The sequence below is a fragment of the Anoplopoma fimbria genome, chromosome 6 (genome assembly GCF_027596085.1).
Source record: "Anoplopoma fimbria isolate UVic2021 breed Golden Eagle Sablefish chromosome 6, Afim_UVic_2022, whole genome shotgun sequence".
NCBI lineage: Eukaryota > Metazoa > Chordata > Actinopteri > Perciformes > Anoplopomatidae > Anoplopoma > Anoplopoma fimbria.
This window is the reverse complement of record NC_072454.1, coordinates 15,508,489-15,525,314: the sequence shown is the minus strand read 5'-3', so window position 1 is coordinate 15,525,314 and position 16,826 is coordinate 15,508,489. Positions and strand designations below refer to the sequence as shown.

The following is a 16,826-nucleotide window of genomic DNA, read 5'->3' as shown; positions in this document are numbered from 1 at the left end:
CTGTACATTTAGACTGCTATTGGAATTACATTTAAAGAAGGAATGTACACATTTTCAGGTTCAAACTAACATTTGAGGTTTCTACTAGAAAAATGTTGTTTTATTTTTGTTTTCTAATCCTACTGTCTGTCTGAAAAAGCCCAGTTTGCTCTGTTTGGAGTGCAAGAAAATTATGGCGCACCTTTGCAAAGGTAGTTCTCAAGCCGTGGGTGAAGATACTTATATAGGGTGCGGTATTTCCTAATGCAGTGGTTCTCAACCTGGGGATCCCGTCCTCCAGTGGGGTCGCAAGATAATATCTAAGGGTCGCCAGATCGTTGTGAGATTAAAGTAAAATTTTATATAAAATATAAAATATAAAAAACATTTTATAGACTGGAGAATATCAACCTGATTTTTCCTGTGGGGTTGCTGAAAACTTAAAAAAAAGGTTTGGAACCACTGAGCCTGCATGTGGGCCAGATCTGAAGGGCATGTTGACAATTTTGTAATGCACTGAGTCATGAAATAAAAGTGCAAGAAATGTTCATTAATAGCATCAGAAAAACCAATGCGGCTCAGAAGCTGGGTAAGAATCACAGGGCAATTATTTTCTGCATCATCACTTCAGTACCAATTGCTTTATATTCATTAGCCGTTCAAATACAGACATACAAAGCAGGTGTGTACATGACCCCTTTTCATAGATGTACCTTTCAAAGAGACAAAATCAAAGGATTGTAAAACTGCACCACACATAGAAATGGTCTATTAATGTTTCCTTGGGAGACAAAGGTGTCTTTGAATGCACCAAATCAAAGACTAAACAGATTATGGAAGTGAACACACCATTTATATGGTGGTCATGTTTGATTTACATCATACTGAGAGTGGCAAAAACTACCCAGCAGGACAAAAAATTGAAGATATCCAAGCTACTCTATGTAAAATGTAAACCAAAATTATACTTTGATATTGTCAAGACATGATCAAATGGAGGCCAATTTAACCATTAACAAATTAAAGATTACAAAAAGAGATGTCATATCCGTACAAAGAGTACTTAACAGTCCCTTACTTATGCAGACTACTTATGACTACTTGTAACTAACAGTTAATGCCACATAATGATAATGTATTTAGCTGCTAAGATACGACACAATGGTAAGTCTATGAAGTATACCATGCAGTAGAATATTTATATTAATGCTACTTAATGTACCATTCATTCTTTATCCCTTCAAATGCCTTATTTGCATTTGTTCATATTTAATTAACATGGATTAAAATTTGGAATTATACTGGGATTTGACTAAAGCCAACCTTGTCTAACACCATAATGTTTTCTTGTAGTTTACATAAAATTAATGACATTTGCAGAACCTTTGTTGTAACTGCTGCTCCATATATGTTAGCTTTGTGAGATGTCACACTTGAAATTCAAATAAACAGTGAAAGTGCAAAGATAACATGGAGCATGGTTACTTAGGCCACAGCAGGGCTACAGTTACCAGTAATGAACACTTTGCCTAGCACCGAGAGAGCGAGGGATGAAAGAACGCCGATACCAACTAACTGTGCTTGGTTGACCTCTTGCATAATCCAATCATAGGTTGATATACTGTATATAAGACTGTAATAACAGATGAACTCAGCCATGGGAGCTTCAATCCAGGGTGTTACAGGGCAAGATCATTACTACTAGACTCAGGTTTACCAGGTGACTTATTTATTTACGTTTCTATTGTAATCTTTCATACTAGAAAAAAGGGATACAGTTACAATACAGCTCTTTGAGATAATTATGAGGTATAACTTTACTCAAAGTGGAAAATCACAGTTTCATCAGGGTTTTTTGCTAGAAGAATGTCTTCTTGTAGACATTACCGCCCCTAACAGGGAGGCCACAATGTACTGAACGCACCCTGAGGACACTTTTATAGCATTGCAGCAAAGTATGTTCTCACTTTGCTGCAACTCACTAAACAAAAAGCAAAAAGAATGACTTCTGGCTGGTGTTTTGTTACTATTTAAGAATTGAATAGCAGCATGTTGAAATTGTCTGTGATTCATATTTGAAGGCTTGAGATCACACAGAGTGTGTGTGCCGTTTTTAATTCCCAGAAACCTGTGCTGTTGTAGACTTTCTGAGAAGTAATTAAGTGGTCTCAAATGACAAGAGAGTGATGTGCTTTCTCACGGCATAGTCCGCATATTTGCTTTTATTTTTTAAATATACTGTAGTCTGTTTTGTGTACGAAAACTAGAATTTAAAAAAACCCAATGTCAGAAGATAAAAACATCCCATTTGCTTTTACTGGAGGCTCTACTAAAAGAGAGCAGGTCTTGGAAGTTTAAACTAGCTCTGGTGGTACAGTATTGATTTAGTAATCCAAAGCCATCTCCCAAGTGCTTCTGATTTATCTGTCACATTTCATTATGGCTCCTGTGCTCTGAAGCTCTTTCTCTTTAATACAATACTGGAGAGAGCATCTAACCATCTGATATGCCTTCTGTATTGGCTGAATGGATGAGACTCCCCGCAGCAGACTTTCACTAATTTGGTGGAGTGTGATTTGCTCATTTTACTGTGTTTAGAGATCTCACACTGATGCTGCCATTTACAATTCAAGGTTATTAGGAGTAAATTAACTATTAAGGATTATGTAAGGGAACAGCAAGTTTATAGCCATATAGGGCAATTAAATATCTACAATATATGACAAAATAGTGGTTCTTCATTTGAGAACGTTGTAGGTTACTTCTAAATTTATGCTGGAAAACAAATACACTGTTCTCCCTGGGAAAATGACAGCATGGGTCGTTTGTTCAAGCAGTGAAAATTAGCAATGTTTAATGAGATTTTCTTATAACAGAGCAAAGCACGACATTATCCCTTAACCATAACGACAATCTTTTCCCATATTTAGCCAAGTAGTTTTTATTGCGGAAACATAACCACAATTAAACTGTTATTTTTAGTTGGTCCATCGCTTTTGTCCTGGCTGAAATATTGTAAATATATGACGAGTAGAGGGATTGCCATGGAATTTGGTACAGCCATTTATGGTCCCCACAGGATGAATCCTACAGACTCTGGAGAAGTTGACATTTTTGGTTTGGACAATATATCTGAAAAATGGTCAAATATATCGCTGTTAAATTTGTTTCAGATATTCATGGCCCCTAAAGGATTGATTGTAATAACTTTTTGGATCCCCCTTTTCATCTAGCACCATTATCAGGTTAAAATATGAATATGCCCAATACTTTGGTTACTACTGAAATCGTTTTTCCACCAGCCTCAGCTGTGCTTTTTAAGTGATTATTGGAATATTTTAGAATGCTGCCAGGCTAAGATGGTGACCTGGTTAATATTACCAGCTAAACATCAGTATGTTTCCATTGCCTTTGATAGCGTGCTGACGTTTACATTTCATGTATGTATGTAGCAAGGCTGTGGACTCCCATGAGCACAATCTTCCCTTAATCAAGGACTTTTAGTTGCCTAAACATGACCAAATCTTAACAAAAGGGATGAGGGCATCATGATATTGGTTGGCCCTAACAAAAGTCTCCATAGATGAGATAGAATGCATTTGCAGCAATAGCAAAGACAGTGGATGAAAGCTAATCGACAGACAAAATCCAGGCAGCTAGAAAATCACATTTGTGTCTGCAATCCAATTTAAGAACAAGCTGTCCACACTGCTATTTGTAAGTGATTGATTAGGAATTGCATGTTCAGGAATTGTTATCCCATCTGCGCTGGTTGCTATGGTAAGGGCTTAGAAGATGTGTTGGTGGCAGACCAGAGTCAGACCAGCATGCAGCAAGCCAGATGAGGAATCGAGATAAACAGTCTGTCTCTTTATGCCATAGCAATATCTAGTTGAGGTGCAGGACCCTGCCACGGCACCAGATAGCATCAGTGACAGATGAGTTTAAGATGTGCAGCAACGTTGGCAGGCTAACCATGCTCTGAATGTGACATCGGTGTTGGCTGCTGGTTGTCAGTGGTGTAAAGGAGAGTTTAAAATCTGACTCAAACAGGCAGACTTCGACACAATCTGTAAAGAGAAATTATTCTCAAATATGGTCAATGTGGTTGAAATCTGATCTATAAATGAAGGTCCCATGTGGCCAGACTTGATGAAATAGTCTGACTCCAATCTGGATTTGCCAAATATCATTGAGAAGAGAGAACAACATCCATCCTCAAATGTTCAATTACTGCATGTCCCTTACAAACTTATGAAATTAATAACAGCACAAAACAAATGGATTTATAAATGTGAGTACCCTATAATTATGATTCCACAGTTTTACCAATTATTAAAATAACACCTGTCATCAGTATTGCATGTCACACTTTATCATTTCTGTCTGTGAAATTGACAGAGAGCTGTATACAAGCTGACAAACTGGCGCAAGAGTGATAATTTCTGAATCTCATTCTATGTTACATAACACTTCTAACAGTGAGCTGAGCCGAATACCCACAATGCACCATGGAAAGATTCACAAAATGTCAGTTGGGGAGGGTGAATGCCATCACTAAAATATCCCACCATGCATCCGTAATGCACAAGTTCTGCCATTTGAAAGACCCATCCTGCAAAATTAGGCATTGATAATTGTATACCTTAAGTAAGACCAAAACAACCACAACAGAACAGTGCCAAAACCATTCTTCAGTTGATTTGCACTTGTGAGCATTGTATTATATATTTTTTTAATTCTCTAATAACTATGTTGTATGCTGTCAGCTGTTGTGTATTTTGTATTCAGATGTTTGTGTCGGCTTTGGATTCCTCTAAGGACAATGCATTGGGCCATTTTATAAAAAATTGTACTCTGTTAAACTTCAATTCAATTCAACTTTTTAAAAAAAAATCTTGGATACAGCAAAACAACTTTTTGTCATTCCAAAAAAGTTGTTGAAAACTGATGGATCACTAGTTCAGCTTGATATAGAATATGCATACTGCAGACTTCATAGGACAATATGCATTTTGCCTGAACACTGATTTAGTTAGATGAAACAATTTTATTATACTTGTGCATTATGTTATCATTGATGCTTCCTTTACTATTTTACATATTCTTCAGAACACCGGATGTTTATCTCCAATTATCATCTTCGCCAGGGGATTATGTATTCGGTTGTGTCTTCATGCCAGAGTGTGTGCGTGCTTGTGTGCATCTCTGTCCATGGCTTATCCTGTCAGCCTACTATTTTTTTTGTGCTCTTTTATGACTTCATGCTAAAATACCTCTTGTGGTTTCAGTTATTTACACTATTTAAAAACATATTTTATATGCTGTCTTATACTGACTTTGACTGCAGACTCCTCATTACTATTAACTGGCCGGTAGGGGCTGCATGTATGCATAGATGACAAATTGTTCCTCTCTTAATTTGAACACCTAAGTAAGACAATTGCATGTTTGTATGTAAAAATGTATGTATATCTATTGCCTAGCAAATGACAAACTGAGCCGAGCGTTGACTACTACGCAGTGCTAGAGCGCATCCATTGTGCGAGACTTGCCTGAAAAACTTGCCTGATGTGCTTGCGGTCTAGACGGATGGCAATTGTGTATTGGATTCATTCAATCAAACAATAAAGCAGCGGTAATTGCATTCACACCTGGAAGAGTTATGCACTCTACTGACTGACTGACGGACTGACAATTAAGTCTGAACCCCCTTATTTCTAGCATAAGGAGAAGGTCTTTTGGACTATCTGGGATTCAAGGAAAATCATGTGAATGAGTGGTATTCACCTTTACACATGCCCTTGATAATAAAACTGCATTCCACAGTAATTGTCAGCACTTAAGGTTAAGTAGATGTTATATTTATAAATCTACTACTTTTGTATATGTTGCTTCTATGGTATCAGTTCTTGATTAATATTAAAATGAAACATGATTCTGTCTTCTTAAGTCCCTGGGGAATGTTAACATACTACATGGTACTGTAAAGTGACACTGATTATATAAGTGCGTATGCTGTCCTAGATCATAGTAAACCATGTAAGTTTAAAGGTAGCATCCATTGCAGCTACACGAAGACATTTGCCATAGTCGGCACAGAGACTGCCAGGGAGAGCAGCTAGACAAGACCCTTGAGAAAAAAAATAGATTTTGCCTCCACTTTACCACATAGACAGTGTCTTTGAGTGACAGACTCATTTGCCAGGTTTTGTGGGTGGATGTTTATGCAAATGCCTCTCCTCTGTGGGCTGAAATAGCCATCCAGTGACAGGCCAAAACTAACTGGGTTGAAATGCAGGAACATGCAACTGAGAGGCTGAAGGCAGTGCATAATTTACATTAATATCTCTGGCACCGCACACCAAGGGCTGTATAAAATTTACCACATTAAGCCAGCCCACACAAAAGTTAAAATATGATTTTTTTTAAGCCTATTTTTAAAAAATGATAAGAAATGTACAAGACATCTGACAGTATTTATCTACCCTAAGTGCTTCAAAAACTTGCCGACCACTTTACAAGTGTAAAGCAAAGCTGTATCAGGCTCGAGAATGTTGTTCATACTTTCTTAGAAAGATGAAAATAATGGTTGCTGAGGCCCACTCTGAATGATTTTGCTTTCTAAATGAATTTGTCACATGAGAACCAATATTGTAATTGTTCAAATTTTATTTTTAACAATGAACTGAATTGTTCCTTTCTGCTGTGAAGCCGAGATACCAAACTTTCATTTCACACTCAGTTCTAGTTGGAAACAAGTTCATGGTGTTCCCTTCTTTCTCCTGAAAGAGACTGCAGGAATAATTCCCTTTGTTTTAATGGCAGGAAATCAGAAATTATGGTTACTACTGAATTATGCATATGATGGCACTGAACAAATCTAATTTGTATAATAAGAAGATGAGACACTCTTCTTCATCTACAGAGACTCATTACTTGTTGTTTGCATTCATATAGAAACCTTTTTGAAGTCAAAGGAAACAAGAACACAACAGTGTCTGTTCCTTTGATTTATAAGGTCCACTTATCTTTAACTCATAAATTTCAAAATAGAGACTGGCTTCTGAGATGTCGAAGCCAGACGTCTATTACAAATGGAAATGTTTCATGATAAGTATGCATTGCTGTTATGGTGATGAACCGGCACCAAAGCATACTGTATAAAGCCGTTGAAAAAGAACAGCGTCAGCTTCAGCCATGCACACACTACGGGAAAATAGATGCAGCACCACTGCCCTACATGATGAGACATTTAATAAGTTCTCTGCAGTGGAGGAAAAAAAAGGTCTTTAAGATAAATTCCTTTACCTAAAAGAAATGTATTACACAAAACAGTAATTTACATTGCCATAATCTCACAAGACTACATTTTATGTGTAAATATGATGTGTATATATATATAGTAGTGGTTTACATTTGTTGGGTTGTGTTATTTTTATTTAATGGGAAAAGCTGAAAGAGTTGAATAAGAGTGGTAAACAGGCGAATCTGTGGCATTTTAATAAGAATTTATGAGTAGCTGTGGGAGCTGGTACAGCGTGGATATACAAGCACACAAATCTACCACTGTTTGAAATTCCTAACAAGAAAAATGCATTCAGGTGGAATATGCACGCTAATAAATCAGATATGCACGTTTCCTCATTGCTTATGCCAGACGATAGTGGTGATGCACTCCAGTTTTGAGGACAAAGAAGTGTGACTGACTCACATCAGAGAATAAGATACTTCATTATGTAACCCATTACTCTGATTACGATTCCTGCTGTAATATGACATTATTATTGGTTAGAACTGCTACTCACACATTTTATTACAATTGCAGTCTATTTATTGTAGGCTGTAAAGTTAAGAAGGTTTGACTTGTCACCTACATGACACTACACAAGTGATGGAGATGGGCTCTTGGTTGAGGCACTAAATCAAGAAATGGAGGTTTGAGCCTTTCTGGGAAATTTACAGGTACATTGCTCTGATATGTAATTGTCAGTGTGAGGCTGTATTTAATCAAGTTCTGTGTATGAAGGTACAGTGTACTGGATAAGAGCATTAATATAGCAGCATATAGTTTTTATTGATTTTTACAACAACCTCAGCATGTGCATTCCAATCCATAAAATGACTGAAATGTCCACTGAAATGTCCACTTAATCGGAAATAGAGTCCATGGAACTAAGCCCAAGTTAGGTTGCGAAAGCCCAAGATAAAGGCTAGAAAACTGGAATCCTTGCCTATCAAAGAACCATGCAATATGCTACATAACAATGCAGTCCAATTTAATTGGTTCCTAGGTACACACCTCTCCCTCCTTAAATGTTCAAAATGGATCTCCAGATCTTAAGAAACTTTGGGCATTGGACATAGTTTACCAGAGCGTGTGGACAACAAAGTTTTATGCCACACATGATTACCCTCTTTGCTCTGGCCATACCAAACATAAGGGCTTCTTGTAATGTTATTAGTCTTACGCAGCGGATGTAGGCTGTTGGTATAAACCTGCCATTGGCCGAGCATTTCACATGGCATTCTCCTCCATTTCCACTATATAAAGCAAGATATCTATTTTGAAAGGTCACCTTCATCGCATCCTGTGCTTAGCACAGCGATTGTGATTGGTTTAAAGAAATATAAACAAGCCAGAGCGTCTTTTCCCCTCTACCCGAATGATAATGTGTGGAGCCAGACCTTTTTCTAGCGCTGACACAGCGTTGTGGAGATAGGTCTGGCTATGGGAGACTAGTCAGGGATGAGCTGTCGGCTGTGTATGTCGCTGAACAAATGAAAAATGTCATCCTAGAAACTCTCAAGCTCGGGACAATACCAGAAAAGATGACCCATGGGTTCCGTCATTTTAGGGACATTTTAAGTTAAAATGTAATCATGTAGTCATTTTTGGTAAATAGCCACCAATAATCTAACTGTGTAATGCTTTCTAGATGTATGAAAAACATAAATCATCTCCACACTTTTTTAAATTGTATTTCAGGTTTTCTACCAGGCATCCTGTGAGCAGTTCAGCTGTGGCAACACAAGACTTTAATTTACTCTGAGGCAGTTTGCATTACACAGTCTGGGTATAGTGGAGATTTATCACTCTAACTTCCAATTGCCATGCTGCTGAAACAGGGCCTCCAGACAAAGATCACAAATCCATGTCAAATGAATCACTGTGTTCATAGCTGATCTGCATCCACCCCACAGCCAGGTTATCATTGTTAGCACCAAGGCTGGTCCTACCATGAACATCAGATGTACAGTAGCTATAGTTAGAAATAAGAAACATTTCAAAATAGTCAGGATTGATGATTAACAATAGTTAACAGGCACCGAAAAGTATGCTTTACAACTGAAATTGAACAAAATGCATGAATTATTTTCAATTTTAGGCCAGGAGGCTTATGCAGAAGGTCCTTAAACTTGCATTGTTTCTGGTCGAAAAAAGGAATCTGATTGTAAATAAGTGACCCTTAATCTCACTTGATTTATTACCTCGGTAAACATTGTAAACATTAGTTTTTGGTCTGACTCGCTAGATTGAAGTCTTCATTAATACATTCATTCATTCATTAATACAGCAATATAGAAACAGCATACAGCATTCGGTTGTGGCTTAGCTCCACCCTCTTGTGTCACTTCTGGTCTCAAAAAAACAAGATGGCAACAGCCAAACTACTGAACTTGAGGCAGCAAAAAGGCAGTACACAGACCAATGGGTGGCATCACCGTGTCTATGTCCATTCTTATGTTTTAGTCATCTGTCCTTTGCTAAACTGTACATTATATTGTTTGCTATTTAAAACCTGCTGTGGATTGATCGGATATGATTTACAGTCAGGCAACATCCGTAAAAGACCTCCCAATCATCCGAATTTTATTTAAATGTTGCTTAACTGTTATTGGTTCACCAAAACACATAACACCACCATTTTTTTCATACTGAGCCCAAAATGAATTGAAATTCGGCAGATCATTTTATTGTTCATGTTGGATCCCATCTCTTGTTGTAATTGGCAATTTAAGAAAATAGGTTTTCAGGGCCTTTAGTAAAGCAATTATCATAAAGTGCTTCTTTCTATTATACATAACTGTACAACTGCTGTTTTTTGTCTTTTTAATACTTTAACTTGCCATGCAAAATAAAAACCATGCCAAGCCTCATGTGGTGGACCCTATACTTTATTGTATCATAAATTTGTAATGGTTAGGAAAACGTAGACTTTTGTGGTTCCAAAGAGCCCATTTGCATCCATCTGTGACAGTGTTAGTGATTTAAGCAGAACTTTAAACATGGCAACAGTTTTGGGGGTTTTATATTGCTCTGTAAAATGACTTAGGTGTCACCTCAGAGCCTCATGAATTTTTATTCCCAGAAACAGCGACTTGGGCCATTTGAAGAATATACAGTTCATATATGTATGTTTTTGAGCCATGCACAGAAAAGAACTGCTAACTCACTTCCAGACTCCATTATCTATTCCTAAGAATCACAGACTTGCAGATCATGGTGTAAAGTTTGACCTCATTTTAGTAGTTTTATGTATGTTTCACAAAACTGACTGGATTCGACCCAAAGCTGTGTTATTGATTACGGCTTAAAACGTAATCATTCAACGCGCTGCACTGTCCTCTTTTTCCTTTTTAAAGGCAAAACATTAATAGGCAGTTTTTTGGCCAAAGACAATCGCTGGCCCTCATGCTAATTTCCTAGAGTCCTTAAGTCTATCATGCTTTTGCTTTGACCTTTCATTCCTTAATAACTTTCTTTAGCATTTCCATCTCAACACAGCTGCCTCGGGAGGTTGAATACAGAAGAATGAATACAGATGAAATAGCTACAAAACCAGGAAGAAAATTCTGTATCTTAAAATCCAAGAGCAGACCGTGAGAACGATATTTAACAGTAGGCTAAAAGGTGGAATCATCTAGCCCAGGGGGCATCGGAACATGGTATATTCAAGATATTTATTCTAGCTAAAGACAAATAATGCATGTCTAAGATTAAACAGATTCTGTGCTGTTGAGCTGAGCCTTCTCCTTCACTGAATTGGAACTAAAATGGCCTCCAAGTGTACTGAACAATGGGGGTGAGCATAATGCAGTGTGACTACTGAGTGACTTGACTGAGATCCAAAGTGAATAAAAGGCCTCACTATGTGAGGCAGCTAGGCTGAGCTGCTGCAGTGCTCAGGACTTTGGCGGGTGACAGTGCATTAGAACGCTTCACACACATTTCATTTGCCAATAAAATCCTATTGCCATTTTCCACATGGCACATGTTCCGTGTCGTCTGAAACGGCAATGATCAAATAAGCATCTGCAACTGGTAACTGCACAAATGTGCATCCGTACTTAGTCTTGTGGTGGATATGATAGATAATATGAAAACCTTTGGTATTTGCCGTAATGACATTAGCTCCTTTCCCTCTTGTCAGTGTTGTGGTGGTTGACTTAAATCACCCTTGTCCAATAAAAAATATTTTATACATATTGCATGTAAGAGCCAAATCAGTTTTCAAAAGAGCAATTTTCAAACCAAACAGAGGATCAGGACTCAAATCTGTGTTGTCGTAGTCATTTCTAACCTACTTCTTGTACTAACAATGAGTTTAGAGGCCCACTTTGCCAACTCATGAAATATTTATTTGAATATTTTACACACATATGAGATTCAGTTCTTTGTAGCGTAATCGGGTTTGAAACAAATTATGAACCCTTATCTCCAGAAAACATCTTGCTGTCACTGTCACATTTATCATCTTTTTCCACTATAGGTCAATGACAACCCAGAAATGGGAAGTGGGGGCATAGATGGGCACAGTTACATGAACTGTAATATCTGACAAAATCTAAATAATATTTTGATGATAAAAGATTGCCCCTTCCATTTTAAAATAATTTGAAAAATTGGCTTTTCAGTGACAATAAGGTGTACTGGACAGAAAGGTGTACTGGAAATATGTAATATAATTGTGAGGAATGTGGACATGAAGGTCACTGTTAAAGGCTTCATTACCAGTGAACACCTTAGAGGATATGCAACACAGCACATTTCTCTCAAACAATGAGAGTCTTTGACCCGGATCCGTGAAAACTGGCAAGTTCCAACCAAACCAAACAAAGACTGAGACAAAGATTTAGCCAAGAGCAGAGTAGTAGGCTGGTCCACAAAACAAGACAATGCCTCATGATGTTGTTTATTTCCCGGAGCCAAGTGCAATTTGTGGATGATTTGAACGGTGCATTGTAAATTGAGGATTTTAATACATACATGTTAACACCTGTATATGCACAGCATTGGACAGGGAAGGGAAGCTATCTGGGTGAGAACTCTTAAATGTCTCGCAGTGGTTTCTTTCTGATGACTGAATGCCTCTTAATTCATCTTTTCAAAAAAAATGCACCAAGGACGTTTTAATTAAATTTTTTAATAAAATCAGATGCACACAAGCAAGAGCATCCAGGACACGGCACTAGGGCATCATAGAGCTAATTAAAAAACTTGGGAAAAAATTGATTAATGTAAGAATCTTGATTCTTATCTTCTATGATTCTGAATAAAGTTATGACTTCCAAAAAAATTTTGTTTTATTAGAGCTCCTCTCACATAACATTTAGTAAAATTCCTCAAAATTATTATAATCTGAAGATTGATAAAACCTCCATCTTCTGACATTGTGGGATTTGGGAACATATCAGAAACTGTATCTTTAAATGCTAAAACTGTAAGAAATATTTCCTTCAGTTTTTTTTATCAAGAATTGATTTTGAATCAGAAATAGGGATCCCAAGAATCTAAATCATGAAATACCCAATGATTCATCCCCCTAGAGCTCACACAGACAGTCACTCATTCACCTCTGCCAGAGTCGTCAGCCCACTTGACTTACGTGTGTTGGAGGAAACCCACGCAAATACAGAGCGCAAAGAAAAAAGATAACAAAGACTCAAATCTGTCTTATTGTGAGTGTCACTGCGCCACTGTGCTGCCTCCTTTTACAACTTTAATTCATGAAATGGGAGAAGGTGCTAATAATATAACTGCATAAATGAGTCATACGAGTAGTACATCTGTTCAGGATTTCACTCTGTCCCTGTGGTTTTTCAAAATGTCACAATATCAAGGAATGAGGTCTGTCCTTTTGTCTGCATAATCACCTTAAATAGTTAAGAGCTTTAACCTTTAAAATGTTGTTATCCTCAGTGTGTGAAACACTGGAGGGGCGTTTCAATGGCACGGCTGGAGTATACAACCTCCAGTCCTGCTTTTCTTTGATGTGCTCTGAAGCCGTCCTCTACCAGGAACTGAGAAGATCAAAGACAGGCGATTTTATCAAATGGAGCCCTTGTCGACTGTTTGCAATGCTTTATTCTTCATCAGGACCACCCACTCTGTCACTCTGATGCCACAGGAGACACAGTGCTCTTTTAAACCCAGTGGTGATCTCCCCGTTATCCAGATGAAAACGGATTTATTCAAACCTCCCATCAACCGACCCTATAAATAGAAGCTTGTGGAAAATCTTCTGAGAGGAAAATAAAATAAGCTGTGCTCTTAAGCCGTTATTAACATGCTGATAGAAAAATGTCAAATGTTATTTTGGAGCAGAGAATTTTCCGTGGAAATAAGCATAATGCTTCCTAGTAAAATGTGATGTGAACATGAGATCCACTAAATGATGAAATTATCTAGCAGAAACACATAGCTGAGTCATACTTTGTGATGTTACTTGACTGCAGGGTGAGTTGTAATGGTAGATTGAATCAGAAACTGTATGCATTATTGCTTAAGGGCTCTAGTGAAAAGGGTGGGTGAACGATACTCCAAATGAGTTCATCATCCGACTTGATGGAGGCTAGCCACTTAATAAATCATGTGGAAATGTGCGTGAGTAACTCTTATAAAAGCATTAAAAACACCTTACGTGTAGTAGCATCGAGGTATAATATTTCTAGAAAAAAGATCCTGTATGAGTGTGTTTCAGAAACATGCTTCAAAATGGGATGTAGCATTCAGCAGGAGTCAAGCAAACAGCTGAGCTACTGCAATCCATTGTTCACCTGCTCTTCTTGATTAGAAAACTGCCACCTGTTCTCCAGGGTGCTTTTGTAGCAACTGTTATTTTGATAAGTGCCACAAGGGAAAGTAGCTCCATAACATTCCTGCTTTCATTATATCCACCACCCCCCCACCCCCACAAAAAAAAAGAAATTGTAAAGGTTGACTCATTATTTTGGGCTCAGTGTGCTGTGATGAATGCCCCTCCTTTATGTCTCACGGTAAACGCACCTCACCTCCGAAGTATGCTGCATATTCCTCTGGGGTTTTTGTCTGCTATCTGTTAAAATGCAAGCAGCTATGTGTCAGGAAGGGCTCCCTTTGTAATTCAAAAGGCTACACAATTGCATTAGCTACAAAAACTCCCCCTGCTACCCTGTGCCCCTAATGAACAGAATCATTATGACCTCATCATTACCATTTACTATTGACGGTTCATTGAGCTGTCTACTTGTGAATGTGTGCGCATGTATCGTAGTATGACGGATGCACTTGCGCACATGTGTGAATTGCATACTGATAACACCATTTTCTTCTGGAAGCTGTCATCTAGATGTTTAACTATTGCTCAATTCCAACATGTTGCATTGCTCTATGGCAACACAGGACGAGTAGCCTCCCCATGAATATACTAAAACCCTTTTCTTCAATAAATATGTTTACTTGTAAATTGCTACAGTTTTGACTTACCACTAAACTCTTTAAACTTATCTATGAGTTTTAAATATTGCATTGCATGAGCAGTGTGATCCAAACTGACGCTGCTGCATCCCTCGTTCCATGTGACGGAAATGCCAATAAAGAAAACGTAGGATGCGTTTATTGGCCACTGTTGGTCTTTGTAAGGATGACAACTGACATAAATGTATAACCCACACAAAAAATGTCTTTGGATTTGCAGCCATTTTAACTCTGTGCTGATGTGTAGAGAAAAAACAGCCATTTTAAATTCACAGCAATGATGCATTTTGAATTCAGTCCAACCAAAAGAAAGACCCCCAGTAGGTGGTTTGGTTTGTGCTGCTGTGGTCATTACTACACCCAACTCCTCTGGAAGCTTTGTTCATGAAGTTGACACATTTCTGAGCCAACTGCAGTCTATATATCTATGTGTGCTCTTTGTTTCATGGGCCATCACACTTCAAACATGCAATAAGGGCAGAGAAGGGAGTGATTGACGTGCACATTTGACATGATTATATCGTATCTATGCATACAGTAGTCCATTAACTCTACATCTATTTCAGCATAAAGGAGAACGATGAAAGGATACTCACCTTCTTTAGGAGGCCGTTTCACTTCCGCACTCAGATTGCAGATCTGCCCGGCTTGTAGTTGGGGTGACAAGCAACCCTCTGTTTGTGGATTTAAAGGTAAAACCACGTTGTTGAGCATGAGCATGCTCTCTGATTCTCCATCGCCTAAATGCTGAGGACATGTGCATTTCGTGTACACGATCCCACATGTCTCCACTGTCCCTTTTTCTAACTTCAGGCAGTTCTCCAGCCACGTACAAAGCACTTGACACCCAAACTGGCTGGGGCTCGCCTTGTTCAACACCAAAAACTCCACATTAGACTTCTCTTCCTCATCCAGCTTCTGTGGCGTCAATCCGTTGTAATCGTAAGGAAAAACTCTCCGTAGTTGAACGAAATTCTTGTCATACAGCAAAAATACATAAATATTCTTTGAATCGCACAGGTACACTATAGACTCGTTGACTTTAAGCAACTCATTGATCTTTTCGTGTGAATAATGATCAAACTGGTAAGCAAGCAAAGAATATTCAGAGCAGCCCAAGTCTCGCTTGTATAGCTTCAGGTAGATGCTGTATTTGGTAGGGTCTGGGTTCTCCAGCGTCCATGTACAGTTTGTATAGTTCTTAGGAAACATTTCAGTCACCGAATACGATCCATAAATGACCCCCTTGACCAGAGTCGAACACCAATAATCTTGGGCACCAGTTAATCCAAACATAACCAGAAGATAGGTGGAAAATATATAAATCAACAGGTTTCGAACAGCCTTCATCCTATGTCATTTGGCCTGCAAGGAGAGATGGAGAGAGTCACACAAAGGGTTTTTTAAAGCAGAGGACAAGCGCATCAATCATACCTTGATAGAGATCATCTATCAAGCTCCACTGATATGCTTCACACATTTCTTATCACAGCCTACCATGGAGATGGGGGTGGGGGGGAGGCCACGTTAACCTCAGCAACATGTCTTTTGCATCTCCATCCTGCCTCCGTCATTACTATACTTTGTGCGAACATTGCCACCTTGTGGCCGCTTCGGTCCTTATTTCTTTATTTATTTTTATTATGGGGGGGGTGCAATAATGTGAGTCATTTAGATATTATTAATTGGGTCGTACTTGGTATGGCACAATCAGTGTAGATAAGCAAATACAGCTGTTTAGAATATCTGACATCAAAAGACCAACAGCGAGAGAGGTCTCCAAAGTCAGCGCAGTCCTCTGCTCCTTTTTACGCAGTAACCAGGATCTGGTTTTTTTTTCAAGTCAAGCTGTGTTCTTCGTGATTTTAGCCTGTTTCCTCACACGACGCTCAGATAATGTGGGGAAGACAAATCCACAGACTGGACGTGTGTTTCTGCGTCCGCCTGCTCACCGTGGCGTCTCTCCTCCTCTCTGTCCCACTACACGACCTGCCTGTCTCCCAAACGCAGGGCTTGACATATTTGACAATGCAATTTGATAAAGAGCCAGTGTGTGTGTGTGTGTGTGTGTGTGTGTGTGTGTGTGTGTGTGTGTGTGTGTGTGTCT

The 16,826-nt window shown here is 38.5% G+C and overlaps 1 protein-coding gene across 1 annotated transcript in view; it reads right to left on the bottom strand.

Annotated features, from left to right (window-relative positions):
- Window positions 1-16,069, bottom strand: part of adgrb3 (adhesion G protein-coupled receptor B3) — a 105,929-nt gene extending 89,860 nt beyond the window's left edge. Inside the window, exon 1 of the mRNA XM_054599948.1 lies at window positions 15,316-16,069. Within this exon, the coding sequence (XP_054455923.1) occupies window positions 15,316-16,069 (754 nt within the window). The remainder of the gene's footprint in view (window positions 1-15,315) is intronic.
- Between the last annotated feature and the right edge of the window lie 757 nt (window positions 16,070-16,826).